Below are 17,905 nucleotides of genomic sequence, written 5' to 3'. Positions count from 1 at the left end.
ATATATCTTGAATTTTCTCCTAATCCAACCTGAAGATTATGAAGGATAAAGTAGACAAGACCAATTACTGGCTAAGGATTGATTGATTGTAGCATTTTACTTAAAGCACAGTTTGTGCTGCCTGTTTGCCAGGCATGACTTCACTTGCTACCTGGAACAAAATGATGTGGAGACATAGCTGAAACAACAACGCATGTGTGAAGAACTCCCTTTGGAGGGCTGAAGCGATGGCTCAGTGCTTAAGAGCACTGGCTGCTCTTCCAAGAGACCTGGGTTCAATCCCCAGCACCTGTAAAAGTAACTTTTATTCATGTGATGTGATTGTCGTCTCTAAGCCTTACTGCCTCTGTCTGCTATCCTAGGCCTAGTCCTGGAAGCTTCCAGCCTCTGTACAACATGGTGGAGTGGGTTCTCTTTTTCTGTTTCTCAGGGGATTGGGCTCAGGTTGTCACATTTGTGTGGCAGATACTTTTTCTTGATGTGCCACCTCACTGCTGCACTGGCCCACTGAATTATGACCTGCGTAAGAACCCAGCAAACATTAAAACTTAGAATGTTTTGTTTGTTTTGGTTTTTTTGAGACAGGGTTTCTCTGTGTAGCCCTGGCTGTCCTGGCACTCACTTTGTAGACCAGGCTGGCCTGGAACTCAGAAATCTGCCTGCCTCTGCCTCTGCCTCTGCCTCCCAAGTGCTGGGATTAAAGGCGTGCGCCACCACGCAGGGCTCACAGGTTTCATTCTTGACGTTTTATTTTATGGTTTTGGTGTTTGCCAGCATGTATGTGTATCACATGTATGCCTGGTGCTTTATGAGGCCAGAAGGAGTTAGATCTCGAAAAACCAAAAAAAAAAAAAAAAAAAACCAAAAAAAAAAAAAAACCAAAAAAAAAAAAAAACCAAAAAAAAAAAAGAAGCCTGTATGATATATAATTAGCCTATGATAATATTTGCCAATTTTAAGTGATTTCACCTGTTCTCAGCAGTTTTTAGTAATTTGCCCCATCATAATTCAGGTTGAAAACATCACCACCACTGTTTTAATAGTCCTTATGCTGACTCTCAACCCCAAGCAGCCACAAGTCTCTGTCTCTTCAAGTTTTCTTTTTCTTTATTGGGAGAGCTTGATTGCAGAGGCGAAACCCCAAGCCCAGCACTGGTGCTGCTTATATAGGCCTAGGAGAGGCGTGTCTCACACCCGGATTGGTTATGCATTCTACCTCATTTGCATGCCTCACACCTGATTGGTTATACTCTCAGTACCTCACAGAACCTCATTATCATGCCCGGGCCAGGCAGTGTCTTGGCAAAAAACGTTATTGCATATGTACACATTGGTTGTTTACCCAACCGTATGCGTGGTGGCCAGTGGTAGCCAGCGTCACCTTGTAATGGCATATGTGGCTTCCCACAGGTCCTGCTATCTATCTAGCCTTGAACTCCAAGTATATGTGTATTTTGTTTCTTCTTGCTGAAAAGCCATTTCATGGGCAGTCCACTGCTTGTCCATTCCCCAGTCAAAGGACACATGATGGTTTCACTTCTCGGCTATTATAAGCACTGCTGCAATGAGGATTCTTTTGAAATGTTCTATTTTGTTTTTATTTTGGTTTTTTCAAGACTCAGTTTCTCTGTGTAGCCCTAGCTGTCCTGGAACTCTCTCTGTATATGAGGCTGGCCCCAAACTCACAGAGATCCATCTGCCCTGTCTCCAAGGGCTGGAATTAAAGGCTTACACCACCACAGCCCAGCGTGCAAGGCTCTTTATGCAACTATAATTTCATTTCTCTGGAGTAAAGACCTAGGAATGAAGATCATATGGCAAATTCACTTTTAGCTCTTAAAGAAACAGCCAAATTCTTTTCTAAACTAACAGCATCGTTTTACATCCCTACTGACATGACAGCTTTTTGTTTTTATGAATCTTGAATTTTCAACAATATTTGTCACTACTTCAATATAGCCACATTAACATTTATTTTGTATTATTTTTATTTTGTGTATATGGGTGTTAGGGCTGTTGGTCTATCTTTGCACAATGGGCATGCAGAGCCAATGGAGGCCAGAAGAGGGCATTGTATCCCTGAGAGTGGAGTTAGTGATTCTAGCTGCTAGGTGCATGCTGAAATCTGAACCCTGCCTCCTTTGGAAAGTAAGGCGGTGCTCTTAACCGCTGAGTCATCTCTTCAGCTCAGAGCAATGGCTTTTTACACAACACATAATATTAATCTTTGCCCCAACCTCACTTTCTTAATGGTGACTTTTGAAATGCAAAAGTCTTTTTGATAAATTCCATTTTATAGATTTTGTTGCATTTGGGAGGTCATGTCTAAGACAAGATTGTCTCCTGTCTCATTATTTGTAGGTCATTGTTAGGGATTTGGTCTAGCTTTAACAATAAATGTCACTTAGAATATATGTAAAGTATTAGTAACAAATAAGAATAAAAGATATCATTGAAAAATATCTGAACATGTAATTTTATTAAACTAAATCTCACTTCATAGCAGTTATATAGATATACACTATCAAGTACAGCAAAGAAGTGCCTGGTACTCCTATGCATGTATGCTACCAATCTCTTGCTGAGGTATTGAGCTGTGCCAATATAATTTTTTTTAAGGGGTATCTCAGAATAGGGTAGGGTTTTGGTTGGTTGGATGGTTGGTTTGAAGTAACCCTAGGTTAGTCCAAACTCACTGAATAGCAGAGGATGACTTCGGATGCTCAATTCTCCTGTCTCTATGTACCAAGTGCTAGAATTACAGCATGCCCCACGGTGTCCCACTCACTACAGTTTTAATTTTCATTTTCCTTACTAAAACTAAGAACCAAGGCTGGAGAAATGGCTCAGACGACCCAGATTCAATTCCTAGCACCCACATTGCAGCTCACAACTGTCTGTAACTCCATATCCAGGGAATCTGACACCCTCACACAGACATACATACAGGCAAAACACCAATCAATGCTCATAAATATTTTTCAAAATTAAAAACTAAAAATTAACCAGACTTGTAGGCTGTATACTGTTAGCATTGTATAGATAAATCTAAGACCAACCCAAAATAGCGCGCTGCCTGGCACCTAATACCTGCTCAAAACGTCTTATACATTGTCCTTGTTGGTATTGTTACTGCTTCTAAGCCACAACGAGTGAAACGGCTCCAAAAAGCCATAGGACAGAAGGGAGCGTAAAAAGCAAAAAGTCACAGTCTGTGCAGAGCCCGACACCACAATAGTGTATCTGCCCTCAAGAGATGGATTTCCAAGGTCTAGCTTCATATTCCACAAAACTTCAAAGCACGCAGTCATAGCCAACCCTGCCCCGCCCCGCCCTGCTGCCTAGCCCAATCCCAAAGCCACTTCCGGCCCGCCCCCCACCCTCGCTAGCTGCCAGCAAACGTGCGCATGCGCCTCCTCGGTGTTTTCTCTGTCATTAGCGAAGCCCGACACCGCCCTACTTCCGGCGCGGGGTAAAGACCCAACAGGCTCGGCGCTCAGCGATGATGTCAGCTCCGGTTGCCTTGCTGAGTCGGAAGTAAGAACCTTTTGGTCGCTGTAGCTGTGAGGTGTCGTCGTCCCTGCCCTTTCAGGCTCCGGTAAGAGGCAAGGTATAAGAGGACGAGAGTGTTGAGGCTGCGACCCGGTTTTCTCCTAAGCAATTGCCAGTCAAGGCCCCTGCATGCCTGCTGTTCTCAACTGCTTGCCTGACCCGGGTCCGTCTTGAACTTCGACCCTGTCTAATCTGGAAACCCTTACGGTGCTCCGGCGTCCGGTGGCTCTGCACATTCCCTTCTTCTTTGCCAAGTCCCTGCTAGGAAAGGCCCGAGTGTGGGCTGTGGCTGTCTTTTGACTTATTTTATCTAGGACCTGCGCAGGGTGGGTGGGTCTCCCTGCTGCCTATGAATGTTACTGAACCCCAAAGGATAAAATACGAAGAGTGAACGACAGTGCCAGATGCCAAGGAGACAAAATGAAGCTCGACTCATAGCAATCAAACCAGTAGGGTGCGTGTAGCAAGAGGTTGACTTTTAAAGCGAGTGACGGCTTCCCAGCTGTAGCTCTTTGGATTCTGCTCGAGTTTTTCTTGGTCGAGAAAACATTTCTCAGATTGACCATAGAGTCAGACGTTTTGTGTTTAGTATTGTTCCTTTTAGGATTCTTTTTTGTCTCCTAGAGCAAGAATGGGTTAAGTCTCAATGTCATTGACTTTTTTGGTCCCAGAGACATAAAATGGGGCCCAAGATGAAATGCCAGGGTTTGTTAGAGACGGTTTTGTTTGTTGTGTTGTGTTCTTTTTTTGTTTTCGGACGTGTATGTGCTTCACTTGATGAGATCCTAGCTTGCAGATAAACGTATTGCAAGGATTTTTGTTACGACACCTAATGTAACACTGAAGGTATTTCCAGGTAGACATGTTACTTTGGGAACATTTTTAAATTCCAAAATAGAGACTTTATGGAGTACAATTTAATACAGTGTAATTTGGGCTTGGGGTAGGGAGTTGCTGGGGTTATAAACTAAGCCCTGGTGCATACTAAGTGCTCTAGAACAGAGCTACACCCAACCCCACCTTAGCCATAGAACTTGGCTATAGCAATCTGTTTTTCAGTGTTACCAATAGTTCTACTTTAAAACTGGATTGGACATGATCTTAAAATATCTGTATGCTCTCAGGAGCCAGTAGTGGCCTTAAAGGATTAGCAGCACTCTATATAAGTAGAAGCTTGAGTCAGGAGAAAATGAGAGAATTGTATGGGTCCAATGGTTGACACTTCCTAGAGATGTAGACTTTTGCAGCAGGTATGTAAAGTGAAGTTACTTACTAAAAATGAATCAAATCCAAAAGCCTTGGGGGGGCTGGTAGTTGTGCCATCCCAAAAGCTATCAAGAAAGTGGATGTGTTTCTGTGTGGCAACTGAAAACAAGGAATTTGGGTTTATTATTACTATTACTGTTTCTTTTTAAAGATAATTTTTTTAGTTTTGCTTATGTCTCCATATGTGTTTCTGTATATATGCATGCCATATGTGTGCAGCTGCCCACAAAAGTAAAGGGTATTGGATCCCCAAGAGCTGTAGTTACAGAAAGTTGTAAGCTGCCCGACATGGGTGCTAGAAACTAAACTGTGGTCCTCTAAAAGAACAGCAAGTACTCTTAACCACTGAGCCATTTCTCTTTCTTTCTCTCTCTCTCTCTCTCCCTACCTTCCTTCTCTTCCTCTCTCTCTTAATCTCTTTGTTTCTTCCCCTCTCTCACTTTCTTTCTTTCCTATTAAAGAATCTATTTTTTTATGGATGTGTACCTGTAAGAGTGTGTGGATGCCCACAGAGAGCAGGAGTTGTCAGGTCCCTGGAGTTGGAGTTGCAGGCATTTGTGAGCTGCCCTGTTTCAGGTACTGGGATCCAGACTCTGGTACTCTGGTAGAGTCATTTCTTCAACCTCTTACTTATTTATTTCTGAGTCAGGGTCTCACTGTGTAGCTCAGGCTGGCCTTGACATCAAGATCCTCCTGTTTTCACTTCCCAAGTGCAAGGATTACAGGTATGCACTACTCTACTCAAGCTGGGAAACTTAAAATAGGTAGAGTAAGTATTAAGCCAAACCAGGTATCGAGGGTCCATTTCACCAGACCTTTCTTTTCTTCCTAGGTACTTTTATTTTCATGTGTAAGCTCAATGACTAAGTCTAACCTGGATCTCCACCGAGGTTCTCAACAGGTGATCTGTGGGCCCTCATTTTTTCCTGTAAGTTGTCACATGATTTAGCCTTGCTTCTAAAGAAGGAAATTCTCTATACCTATTTTAAGTAGATACGAGAACGATGACTTCAGTGGGGTAGGCAAAACCTTGTTTTGTTTGTAACATTCTTTCTAGTCTTCTTTCTGTTGTCATTATAAACCATTCTGACCAAAAGCAACTCAAAGGAGGAAAAGAATTATTTGTGCACTTGCAAGTCACATCCCATCACTGAGGCGAGTCAGGGCAAGAATTCAAGCAAGACCTTGAAGTACAACCTATGGAGGAATGTTGCTTGCTGGCTGATGCTTTGCTTGCTTGCTTTTTTTTTTTTTTAAGATTTATTTACTTATTTTATATATCTAAGTACATTGTCACTGTCTTCAGACACCAGAAGGTTGTGAGCCACCTTGTGGTTGCTGGGAATTGAACTCAGGACCTCTGGAAGAACACAGTCAGTGCTCTTAACCAGTGAGCCATCTCTCCAGCCCCATTAGCTAGCCAGTCAAGACAATTCCCCCAAAGAAATGTCTGATCTGGGCAATCTCAAACCAGGCTTTCCCCTAAGATGACTCTAGGCTATGTCAAGTTGACAGTTAAAGCTGACTAGGGCAGCATTTGAGGTGATAGCAGGCTTATTTTCATTCTCTGTTCTACATATGCATAGGTACTGAAGCGCCACAGTGTCTGGCCTGGGAGCTTGGCCTGTTGCTGCATCTCCAGATGTAATAAGTCTGTGCCTTGAAGTAGATCTCGAGGAATGGTGTGGTGTGGCTACGTGCAGCTCAGGAGTAATCACTTGGAAGACTGAGACTGCCCGTGAACATTTGCTTAAGCGTTGTGGTTTGGAGGATAGTTTCAGAATCAGATATGAACTTGTACTTGAGGGTCCTAGAGGCTAGCACAGTTGATCTGCCAGGAGTGCTCTGTGGAAGTTTTAAAATTCCATTATAAGCAGGGAAAAGATGTAATAGAAAGTTAGCTTGTGTATATAATGGAAGAGAATAGAATTAAAAAGGAAGTGATGCCATTTGTGGTGCTAAGCCCTCTCTCCTGATAGTTTTGAGAATATGTCCTGTTCTTCCTGCTTTCAGCTTTCTTTTTATATATATGCTGCAGATCATTGTCTCCTATCTAATGAGCTGGATCATTCAGTTGTATTTTTTTAAATATAAAATAACTCAAGCCAGGCATTGCGATACATGCCTGTAATCTTAGCACTTGGAGACTGAGGCAGAAGAATCACTGTACATTCAAGGATAGCCTGGGCTACACAGTGAGGCTCGACTTTTTAATTAAAAAAATAAAATAAAATAAAAAGGCCTGGAGATGACTTAGTGGGTGGGTAAGAGTTGCTGGTGCACAAACAGAACCCGAGTTCAAATCCTCGACACCCACATAAAGAGCTAGATGTGTCCACAAGTATACCTGTAACCCTAGCACTATGGGGAGTAGAAACAGGAGGATTGGTACTGCTAGCTGGCTTTCATCTTGACTCTAGGATCAGTAAGCCCCCGTCTCAGGGGAATAAGGAAAGTAACAGCATGGGATCCCTAGCATCCTCTGTTGGCCTCCATACTTCATGCATGTACGCCATGTACCTGTATCACACATGCATACACCCTTCACACTGGCTCACGTAGTTTCAGACTTTGTCTGTACACATGTGTGCCACACTCTCATATCACTGTACACACATGTACACGTATACAGACTTCACAGTGGCTCGTATAGTTATGCAGTTAGCCTGCATACATGTGTGCTACACACTTATGCATGCACATCACATTGGCTCATGTGGTTATGGAATTTGCCTATATACACGTGTGCTACAAACTTTTATTGTTGACTTTTATAACTGAAAAGTCTAAAATACTCTGTTTTCCTGTCTGGTTGCTTAATTTGGAGGTAGGGATTTTATAGATGGTTTAAAGGTGGCAACTCTGGGCTTGGGCTTTGCTAACCTAGCAACTGAGAAGAAAAAGAGTTCTCTATAGGGTCAGCCCAAAGACATTGTTCACTGGTTCCCATAAGCTTTGATAGAGGTGTTGCCCACTCTTGGATCCATCACTCTGTCCTCTCTGGCCCTCCTGGAGCTCATAGGTGAAATCAGCACATCTGGACATATGTCTTGACTGGACTTGGTACTCAGCGAAAAACTAAGTGTGTCATATTGAGGGAGAAGGTGGTGATATTCCGAAGCCAAAGTGACAAGCGTGCACTATACTTCTGCCATCTTTTAGATCTCAGGATACTGTGGGGTGTTGAGAACAGCAGTAGCTTGCTGACAGTGAGACAGCTCAGCATGGCATCACGTGCATCAGGGGCAAATTAAACTACCCTCTGGTTGCATAGGTAAAAGCCCTCTCAAGAACTGTTAATTCCAACATAAAGTATGATAATTTTTGTTAAATGTGATTAAATATTCATAGCCAAAAAAGAAAGAAAAAGTCGCTGAGTCATCTCTCCAGTTCCAGATCTGTAGTTTTAAACCTGTAAGTAGAGTTAGGTAACTTAATATGGATGAAAGACGCACAAACCTAACAGCTAATCGGATTCTGGCCTTGATTCAGTATTCCAAATCTGAGTATCAAGCCAGGCATGGTAGTACATGTTTGTAATCCTAGCATTAGGTGGAGGCAGAAGGATTAGGAGTTCAAGGTCCTCCCCACCTACAGAGGGAATTTGTGGCCCACCTACATAATATGAAAACCTGCCTTTTAGAAAAGAGAAGAAAAAGGAGCGAGAAGGGGAGGAAGAGGAAGGGGGGAAGAAGAAATCATCGTCATCAGGGTTTCTGTGCGGTTAAGGAAGCCCAGCTTCCACCTGAGCTGTAGCCGGCTGAGCAGGCGTCACTTTGTTTTCCCCATGTGAGTGAAAATTAGTCTGCCAGCTTAAGAACTTATGGGAAATCCATAACTTTTGTCATGTCACAGTGCTACAGTAGTGCACTAGTCAAGGTTTAGGCAATGGAAACATGACAGCCAGTCGGTGCAGTCAGTGTCTGTTGAGCCTTGTGAGTTTTAGCTGTGTCCAGTTGGTAAGCTGGTAACTGTCTTGCCAAATATGTCTTGAGTTTGGGAACAGGAATTGGCATGTGTTACTCCAAAGCATGGTATTCAAGGATGGGAAAAGGAAAGATGGTGGGGATATTACAGTGATGGTGTTATCTGCCCTTCTGAGTCTAATGCCTGTCCTTTGCATAGCCGCTCCCCTAGGGCTGGATGGAGGACACCTTAAAGTGAAATGACAGACCAGGAGAATAACAACAACATCTCAAGTAACCCCTTTGCTGCTCTTTTTGGCTCCCTGGCTGATGCCAAGCAGTTTGCAGCAATCCAGAAAGAGCAGCTGAAGCAGCAGTCCGGTAAGTAGAGGAGCCAGTAGCAGCAGATGCCGCTCCTAGAACCAGGTCTGCCCGGATCTTCCCAGAGGAAGGGTTCTTTAGGAAATGAACCACAGTTAGAACTTAAGTTTGGTGCTGAAGTTGTTTTGCTTTTATTCTCTGTCTGTCTCTGTTGGTGAAAGCAAAAGTTAGTTTGATGTTAGTTGTGGCTCATTTTGGGGTCTTCCCCTCTGCTGTCCTCTCACATAAAGAGAGACTGGCTATCAGGTGAGTCCACAGGGCTCGTAGCCAGTTGTGATCCCAAAGCTGTCAAGTTGTTTAGTCAAAGGGGGAAAAGGGTCTGTTAGTAGCTTTTTAACATGGAAGACCAAGGTGGTGTGGTAAACAGGCTGCACGCAGTAGAGAAACTAGAGATTTTTCTGACCAAAAAAAGAGTTGTTAATTCCAGCACTTTAAATGACCTCTCAGGAGAAGTGTATCTTTGATTCTGCTGAGTGGCCCCCTTTGTAGCTCACTGCTGTTAGGACAGATTGCTGAGAATTGAATCCTTTGCCTTAACATGAAAAAAGGAAAGACAAAACTCAGAATAATCTCTCACTAGCCAGAAAAATGGCTTTCCTCAGGTGGAGCTGAATTTAACATCAAGTGCAGCTTCTTTCTGTACTGTGTTAGAATACATTTCTAGCACACATTGTCCCTGGGGATAGTCATAATCTTTTTTTTTTTAAAGATTTATTTATTTATTTATTTGTTTGTTTGTTTATTATAAGTACACTGTAGCTGTCCTCAGACACTCCAGAAGAGGGAGTCAGATCTCGTTACGGATGGTTGTGAGCCATCATGTGGTTGCTGGGATTTGAACTCCTGACCTTCAGAAGAGCAGTCGGGTGCTCTTACCCACTGAGCCATCTCACCAGCCCCATAATCTTTTTTTTTTAAGATTTATTTTATTGTAAATGCGTATGTACTCTACATGTACACCTGCATGCCAGAAGAGGGCATTGGATCACATTACAGATGGTTTTGAGCTACCATATAGTTGCTGGGAATTGAACTCAGGACCTCTGGAAGAACAGCTAGTGTTCCTGACCACTGAGTTATAATCTTTTAAGCCAGAAATGACCACCTCTTCCCAAAACAGTGGTGGTTTTTATTTTAATAAAAGGAAAAATAATTTATGTCTTTGCTTCATTTATTTACAAAGTATATAGTTCAGGGGCATGCTCGGCTTTGGTCTTGCTTTATGATTGGGATTGAATAAACAGAAGAAAAGCAAGACAGATAGGGAAGAAAGGTTATAGATAAAGCAAAAGAAAGTAAATGCAGGGCTTTTTAACTGGCTGTAAGCAGGCTCGAAAGACTGGAGCTGAGAGCATTATTAGCAGCAGGCAGTGGGAATGAGGCAGGCACACGCCCATCTGTTACTATTTGCTACCTTATCACCTTAGTTTGTCTACACTGAGTTCCTCATGCCACCAGGTCCAACCTGTTTGTCAACAGCAATTAGTATTCTGCCAGAACCTTTGGCCTCCTATTCTGAGCTCAGGTCTGCTCAACTCACACATAGAAGCATCTCTTACTTCTAAGAGTCTGGTCCAGATTTTCAGAAAAACATTTTGCCAAGAAAGAAAAGCAGTTGTAGACCCACGTAGTTCCTAGTGACTATCATTACACTTATCAGAGCATTCTTTTTTTTTTTTTTTTTTTTGTTTTTGTTTTTGTTTTTCGAGACAGGGTTTCTCTGTATAGCCCTGGCTGTGCTGGAACTCACTTTGTAGACCAGGCTGGCCTCGAACTCAGAGATCCACCTACCTCTGCCTCCCGAGTCCTGGGATTAAAGGCTTGTGCCACCACGCCCGGCTTTATCAGAGCATTCTTGCAAGTGCCCTCCTGAGAGGCAGTCTTTGAGGTGTTCTATAAAACACTAAAGGAATTCAGTTGATAAGGAAGGAGGGGCTGGAAGACAAATGTAATGACCAACTTAAATATCAAATGATGAAAGTTTCAGTCTTACTAGTCTATAGAAAAGTGCCCATTAAATCTATGGTTAGGGGCTGGTGAGATGGTTCAGTAGCTAAAGGCCCAAGCCTGAGGTCCTGAGTTCAGTCCCTGGGACCCCCCGTGGTGGAAAGACAGAAAAGACTCCAACAAGTTGTCCTCTGACTTTGTGTGTGCTCAGTAGCAAGCATGCAACCACACATACACTCTCTAAATAAAAGTAATTTTTTAAAAAATTAGATTTTTGTTTGTTTGTTTAAAATGTCATTCTCATCTTTATTTTTTGTCATAAACATGTTTTAACAGCCCCAGTTTATGTGTATAACTATAACATCAAAAGCAATACAGTCTTTCTAAAAACTACTCAATGGTCACTTCACCTTCAAATAATTATAAGTAGCAGGGTGGAACAGTGTGTTTCCATGTGCGCTAGAGGTAACGATCAAGATCAGGACACAGAAAACATTGCTCTACCCTACATGCCATACATCACAACAATAATCCGTAATTGTTTTTTAAATGGAGGTTTGCCTACACCTGCATCAACAGTAGTACCAGCCCCTAGAACTTAAAAAGCAAAATCTCTTCATATGCACATGATGATGAACTGTCCACCTAGGAAAATGCACGTAGCAGGATTCGAGCGGTACTTGGAGCATGTGACCAGGGCGTTTTTTCTCAGATTAAGTAGTTTGAACATTTGGGGCACTTTACAGTAACTAGCATTAGTGGCAGGCATCACCCAGTGCAACATTTCAAACAGAAGATGCTCAAAACATGCTGGCAGTTTACTCAGATTGGTTGGTATGCTTACTGAGTGGACCCATGAGTGAGAGTATGATTTCAGGATCCAGTTAAGGTACATGAACCAAGAACTTGACTTAAAGTAGTTCATGTAACTATACCTCCTTAAAGAAAGCTTGTAAGTGCCTGGTGGATGTCAGATTGCTGGTATAATGTTAAGAGTGACCAACAGCAACCCAAGGCTTCCAAAATGTAATGTTAAAACGCCTCCCCTGGAAGGGTTTCAGTAGTCTGAAACATTCACACCCCAGTGGTCAAACTCCTCCCTAAAGTCTAAAGCAGTATAAGGCGCTTCCACGCTCAGGAATTGTGTGACTGTTTAGCTCTCCTCAGATGAAGCCGTGATTGCTACAGAGGTACCATAACTTAACAAGTTAGCCTGGAAGCCCCAAAAGAGAACAGGATTATTGTCAACTATATGAATAGAACTGTCTAACGTTTACAGTCCTGGCTCACTTCAACCTGCTTTCAGATACCTTATCAATCTCATCTTTTGTATCAAGAGGACATCCGTGCGTCCAGACTCCCTTTGGCCCAGTGGCACCTATTGCTACATCAGTGACAGAATCAGGAGTCACCCATCTCAGGATCATGAGGAAGAGATAGATGGGCACAGCCTATAAAGCAAAACTAGCCTGTAACTGGACCACAGTGAGGTGAGCTGGTTCAGCCTCCTGTGCATCGGCAGCATCCACCATCCTCTCGAACACCTCAGTTCCCTCGGCCACGTCCTGCCAGATGGAAAGCACCTTTACTGCATTATGAATGTTTTCGGGAGCTGGCAATGTCCCCGACTTCACTTGGAAAATAGCTTTTTCTAGCCCTTCACACAAAGACTTTACTGAAGATTCACATAAAATAGAAAGGTTCTCTGGATGCTAACAACTTGTAGACCACAGCTGGTGGCTTCCAGGATCACCGTGCAGAAGGCTTCAGACAGGAAGGTGTTAAGAAAAGCATGTCCCTGAATTAAGACATTTCTGATATCCTTGTGTTCTAAAGCTCCCAAAAGCTACACACTGTATCTTTCCCATACTTCTAAACATTAATCTTTGGTCCTTCTCCAACTAAACAAGTTAACTGGAGGCATTTCTGGCAGAATTCAGGTACCATACCACTGAGCAGTTCGATCCCTTTTCTGTAAATGAATCTGCTGATGACAGCCAATAGTTATTGCACTGCTGCACCTCCTAAGAGGTCCTGGGTCAGTAGGATCTAAAGCGTTAGGAGTGACGGACACTCTAGGATTTAGTGCTGCTTATAGTTCAGTGTTTTCCTTACTAGTGTAAGAAACACAAATGGTGTGCTTTATGTCACCAAGAGACACAGAAGCTTCGTTTGTAAGCATAGAGCTGATGTCAGCAAATTCGAAGAGGGAATAGTCTGTGAAGATTGTTTGGAGTCTTGGCATGGAAGAGAGAGAGCATTATGGGCTATGGCAGAAAATGAACTGTGAGAATAGACAATTGTAATTCTCTCCTGAACACTTGGAGTTCTGTCACTTGGAGTTCATTCTACAGTCAGCTTTCTCCTTAGTGAAGGGTAGTAATGCTCAAATGCTTCCCTTTACTTTTTTTTTTAACCTTCCTGTGGTTAGGCCTCTCCTCCATGAGTGCCCTCCTTTCAGTATAGACTCCTCTATTCCCATACTGCCTCTGGAATTCTTTTTTTCTTTTTTTTTTTTTCTTTTTGGTTTTTCGAGACAGGGTTTCACTGTGTCACCCTGGCTGTCCTGTAACTCACTCTGTAGACCAGGCTGGCCTCAAACTCAGAAATCTGCCCGCCTCTGCCTCCCGAGTGCTGGGATTAAAAGCGTGCACCACCACTGCCCAGCTCTGCCTCTGTAATTATATCAAATTTTATTAATAAGAGGGGCATTTTCTCATACAGCTAAGTGTAGATAAAAGCAGTCTCTCTGAGAATAACTTATGTTAACTTTCAAAATACTTAAGCTCTTTTAAAATGTTTAAATTACATTCAGTGTGTGTGTGTGTGTGTGTGTGTGTGTGTGTGTGTGTGTGTGTGTGTGTGTAAGTCAGAGCATAACTTGCCTGTTCAGTTCTCTCCTTCTACCGTGTGGGTTCCAAGGACTGAACTCCAGGCACCAAGCTTGGCAGCAAACACCTTTATCCTCTAAGTGATCTCATCCACCCAGAAGCTCTCAGGCTCTTTGAGCCAGTAGTTCTACTTCATGAATTTGTCTTACAAAATGCTCAGCTAATTGAACAAAAACAATTAGATTACACTCAGTACTGCATTACTTAAGATCATGAAACCCTGGAACAGTTCTCATGTTCATCTGATGAATGAACAGGGAGTTTAAGTGGCTACATAAGTCGTAATAAAGGCAAGAAATGCATGACAATGTAACTATTAAAAGGGATAAGGCGGGTGGGCCTGCTAGTACAGGCCTGGACTCTCAGCTCCTCAGGAGACTCAAGCAGGAGGATAAGAAGTTCAGGCCTTCCTTACCCACATAGTTAGTTTCAGGCTGGCCTGGGCAATATGAGACACTTTCTGAAAAACAAAAAATAGGGCCGGAAATACAGTTCAGTTGGTGGAGTTCTTGCCTAGCAAGCACAAACCCACATAAAAACAGGTGTGGAGTGCATCCCTTTGATTCTAGTAACTTGGTGGTAGAGACGAGGGTTAGAAAGATTAGATCAACCTTATGGGGAGTTTGAAAAAAACAGGAGCCCATGTTTCTTTTGTTGTTGTTGTTTGGTTTTTGGAGGCAGGGTTTCTCTGTATAGCCCTGGCTATCCTGAAACTCACTCTGTAGACCAGGCTGACCTCGAACTCAGAAATCCACCTGCCTCTGCCTCCCGAGTGCTGGGATTAAAGGCGTAAGCCACCTCGCCCGGTTTAGGAGCCCCTGTTTCAAAGAATACAAAACACACAAAGATCTAATAAACAGAATGAAGAAGGTCTCTGAATTACTTACAGGAAAAATTGTTGGTGTTGATAAGTTAAAACTAAAGCTAGTTGAGAGGCTAAAGAGATGATCCTGTGGCTAAGAGTACTGGCTGCTCTTCCAGAAGTCCTGGGTTCAATTCCCAGCACCTACATGGTGTCTCACAATGATCTATAACTGTAGTCCTGTGGGACTGATGCCCTCTTCAGTGTCCATACATGTAGACACAACACCATGTACATAAAAATAAACCAGTACATCTTTAAAGCTAGTTGAGGGATGGTAAGATATGTCAGTGGTGAAGACATGGCTTCCAGTCCTGATGACCTGAGTCATCAAATGCATGTCATAGCACATAAGCATCCATGCACATACAAAAATATAGGGGAAATGTCTTGACTATGGTACTGATCTGTCATTAAAAAGATGGACAATGGCTCAGCATGTAGATCTCCATACACAGAATGCATACGCACACATCATTTAAAAAATGCATCTTAGGAAAAAAAATACTCCTGAGGAGGTGGCTCAACAGGTAAAGGTGCCTGAGTAAAAGTCCCAGGACTCATATGGAAGGAAAAAGTTGGCTGCTACAGGCTTGTGTGTCATCTGACCGCCACAAGTATACTAACATGTACTGCCCACGCACAAAATAAGTGTCAGAGAGGGAGGGGCAGCTGAGAAGCACAACGGGGTTTTTGATAAAAAGCAATGGTAATGAATATGAGCACAGGAGTGTGGAACACTGCAGAACTAAGCAGTTATCTGTAGGGAACTGGTTCAGGGAGCCCTTCTACAGGATACATCCCTGAGTGCCAAGTTAACAAAACAAACGTATTCTTTAGGGAAAGGCCATACACTTAAAATAGTTAGAGTCATTTGATCTACTTGGTAACTCTTTTCTCTAAGATTTGGGGTTAGGTAATGCTGCTAATTTTGCCAGGGAGGGGTACAATTGCAAGTCAAAGTGATAAAGTGTACTGTATAGAAGGCAAGATTTACAGCCAGGATTTCCAAATCCTAGAATACACTTGCCTGGCTTGAGTTGCTCACTAATGAGATGAATAATTTGTTTCACATCTACAATTGTCCTTCTTGTGATTCATTCTAGGTAGTGTATTTGGTTCTGAGGAAGAAGCGTTGTGTAACAGCTTACATGTTCCAGCAGATGAGCTCCCAGCAAGCCCAGATGACTCGGATAATAGTGTGTCAGAGAGCCTGGATGAGTTTGACTACTCTGTATCTGAGATTAGCCGCTCCTTCCGGACACACCAAGAAATGTGTGAGCAACTCAACATCAATCACATGATCCAGAGGATCTTCCTCATCACCCTGGACAACAGTGAGTTGCAGGCTTACACCATTCAGTATCTATTCTTCCCTCTTGGCTTGGGCTAGGGACTACTTTGGTTCTTAGAAAACTGCTATGTCAGGCTGGAGAGATGGCTCAATGCTTAAAAGCACTGACTGCTCTTCCAGAGGTCATAAGATCAATTCCCAGCAACCACATCATGGCTCACAACCATCGCAATGGGATCTGATTCCCTCTTTGGGTATGTCTGAAGATATCCACAGTGTATTCATATGCATAAAATAATTCTTTACAAAAAAAAAAAAAAAAGAAAACAGAAAACTTCTATATCTAATGGTTAAACCCACTCCTGTATCCCCAAAACACAGGGTTTACCTTAGTAAGGCTTTAATTTCTTAAAAACAGTATTTCAGTAGATGGAATTTCTGCTGCCATGTTGATGTCTGTTCTTCCTTAAAAGAGGAGGAGAAAGAGTAGCTAAACCCGTTTTCCTCTTGGATGGATGCTGAAAGGGTCAAAAGGGTTTTACCTCTGTGCCCTATCTGTAATTCAACCCTAAACTTAATGCTGGTGTCTGGAATTTTTTCCTAACTGTCCTACTGAGAATCCGCACAGTTTATGCTTTGTAACTACTTTGTGCATCAAGATCACTGTGATTATTTCTGAATTCAAGAGACTTACTATCAAGAACAGTTGTTGAAAGCTGAGCACAGCAGTATTTGCCTTTAGTCTCCAGGACTGGGGAGGCAGAGGCAGAAGGGACCACTTGAGCCTAAGTGTTGACTACCAAGCTAGGCAACATAAAGACAAAACCAGTGTCATGAGAACAGGAGCATTGTCCATAACCTGTCAGATGGAAACTTTCACAGGTGATCCAAGCTTGAAAAGCGGGAATGGCATCCCCAGCCGTTGTGTGTACTTGGAAGAAATGGCAGTAGAGCTGGAAGATCAAGACTGGCTTGATATGAGCAATGTTGAGCAGGTACCTCCTGATAATGTGCCCTCAGCAGAACAGCCATGCTGAATCCTGTTCATTCTCCTGAGAGACTTTGCCTCTGTCTCTCCATTGTCTGTGGCATTGCCTTTTGAACTCTTCCTATCCACCCTGGCCACACATCCAGATTCACCCATTGTTTAAGAACCAGTTAAGATGTCATCGGAGTTTCCAGAAAAGAGCTGTCATCCCCTCCTCTGAGTTCCTTATCATCTACATTTTATTATGGGAACTGTCACTGTCTCTTGTGGCTTTTTAATGAACCTGTCTTATTACTCCTGTTAGAGTCTTAAGTTCCTAAGACAAGGCCCACCTCTTTTTTACATACTTTCAAAAACCCAAAACTGGTCTGGGAGATGGTGCACAAGTTAGGATGCCCATCACCCACTGAAGCTAATGGTACCACATGGGACAACAATCTCAGTGCTAGCAGGGAGCGGGAGGAGGGAGCAGAGTGTCTCTGCAGACTTGCTGATCATCCAGCCCGGATGGGAAATAGTGAGCTCCAGGGTTAATCAGAGTTCAGGGGCATGAGGCCGAGAGTGACAGAGCAGGACACTCCATGTCCTCTGGCCTCATTCCAGTCCTCAGAAGATCAACTACAGAAGACAACATCTGTCAAGTACAAGTGTTTCCTAGGGTATCAGAGCCCACAATAATCAGACTGGGTGTTTAATTAAAAATAATAAAGGTTTTAAAATATCGAGAGGAAAGACAGATCACTTGGCATTTCACTTTTACACTTCAAGTGTCTTTGTGTCCAGCAGGCACATGGCAGCGTAGATTTTACATGTAGGTTT

General features: G+C 42.9%; 1 protein-coding gene and 1 pseudogene across 14 annotated transcripts in view; one reads left to right on the top strand and one right to left on the bottom strand.

Moving 5' to 3' along the window:
- The first annotated feature begins 3,467 nt into the window (after nt 1–3,467).
- Ube4a (ubiquitination factor E4A) overlaps nt 3,468–17,905 on the top strand; it is a 42,489-nt gene continuing 28,051 nt past the window's right edge. For 3 of the 14 annotated variants that reach the window (NR_153962.1, NM_001346698.1, NM_001361075.1), the window contains exons 1-5: nt 3,483–3,598; nt 5,651–5,746; nt 8,944–9,104; nt 15,911–16,141; nt 16,981–17,093. Coding sequence is in view for 13 of the 14 variants with exons in the window: in NM_001346698.1 (NP_001333627.1) it covers nt 8,984–9,104; nt 15,911–16,141; nt 16,981–17,093 (465 nt within the window). In the remaining variant the exon portion in view is untranslated. Of the gene's footprint in view, nt 3,611–5,650; nt 5,747–8,943; nt 9,105–12,357; nt 12,542–15,910; nt 16,142–16,980; nt 17,094–17,905 lie in introns of all 14 variants that reach the window. The other 11 variants (NM_001361076.1, XM_030244050.1, XM_030244051.1 and 8 more) reach the window with 11 other exon arrangements.
- On the bottom strand, nt 12,662–13,371 carry Gm19121 (predicted gene, 19121; annotated as a pseudogene).

This window comes from Mus musculus, chromosome 9 (genome assembly GCF_000001635.26).
Source record: "Mus musculus strain C57BL/6J chromosome 9, GRCm38.p6 C57BL/6J".
Taxonomy (NCBI): domain Eukaryota; kingdom Metazoa; phylum Chordata; class Mammalia; order Rodentia; family Muridae; genus Mus; species Mus musculus.
This window is presented reverse-complemented; position numbering and strand designations above follow the sequence as displayed.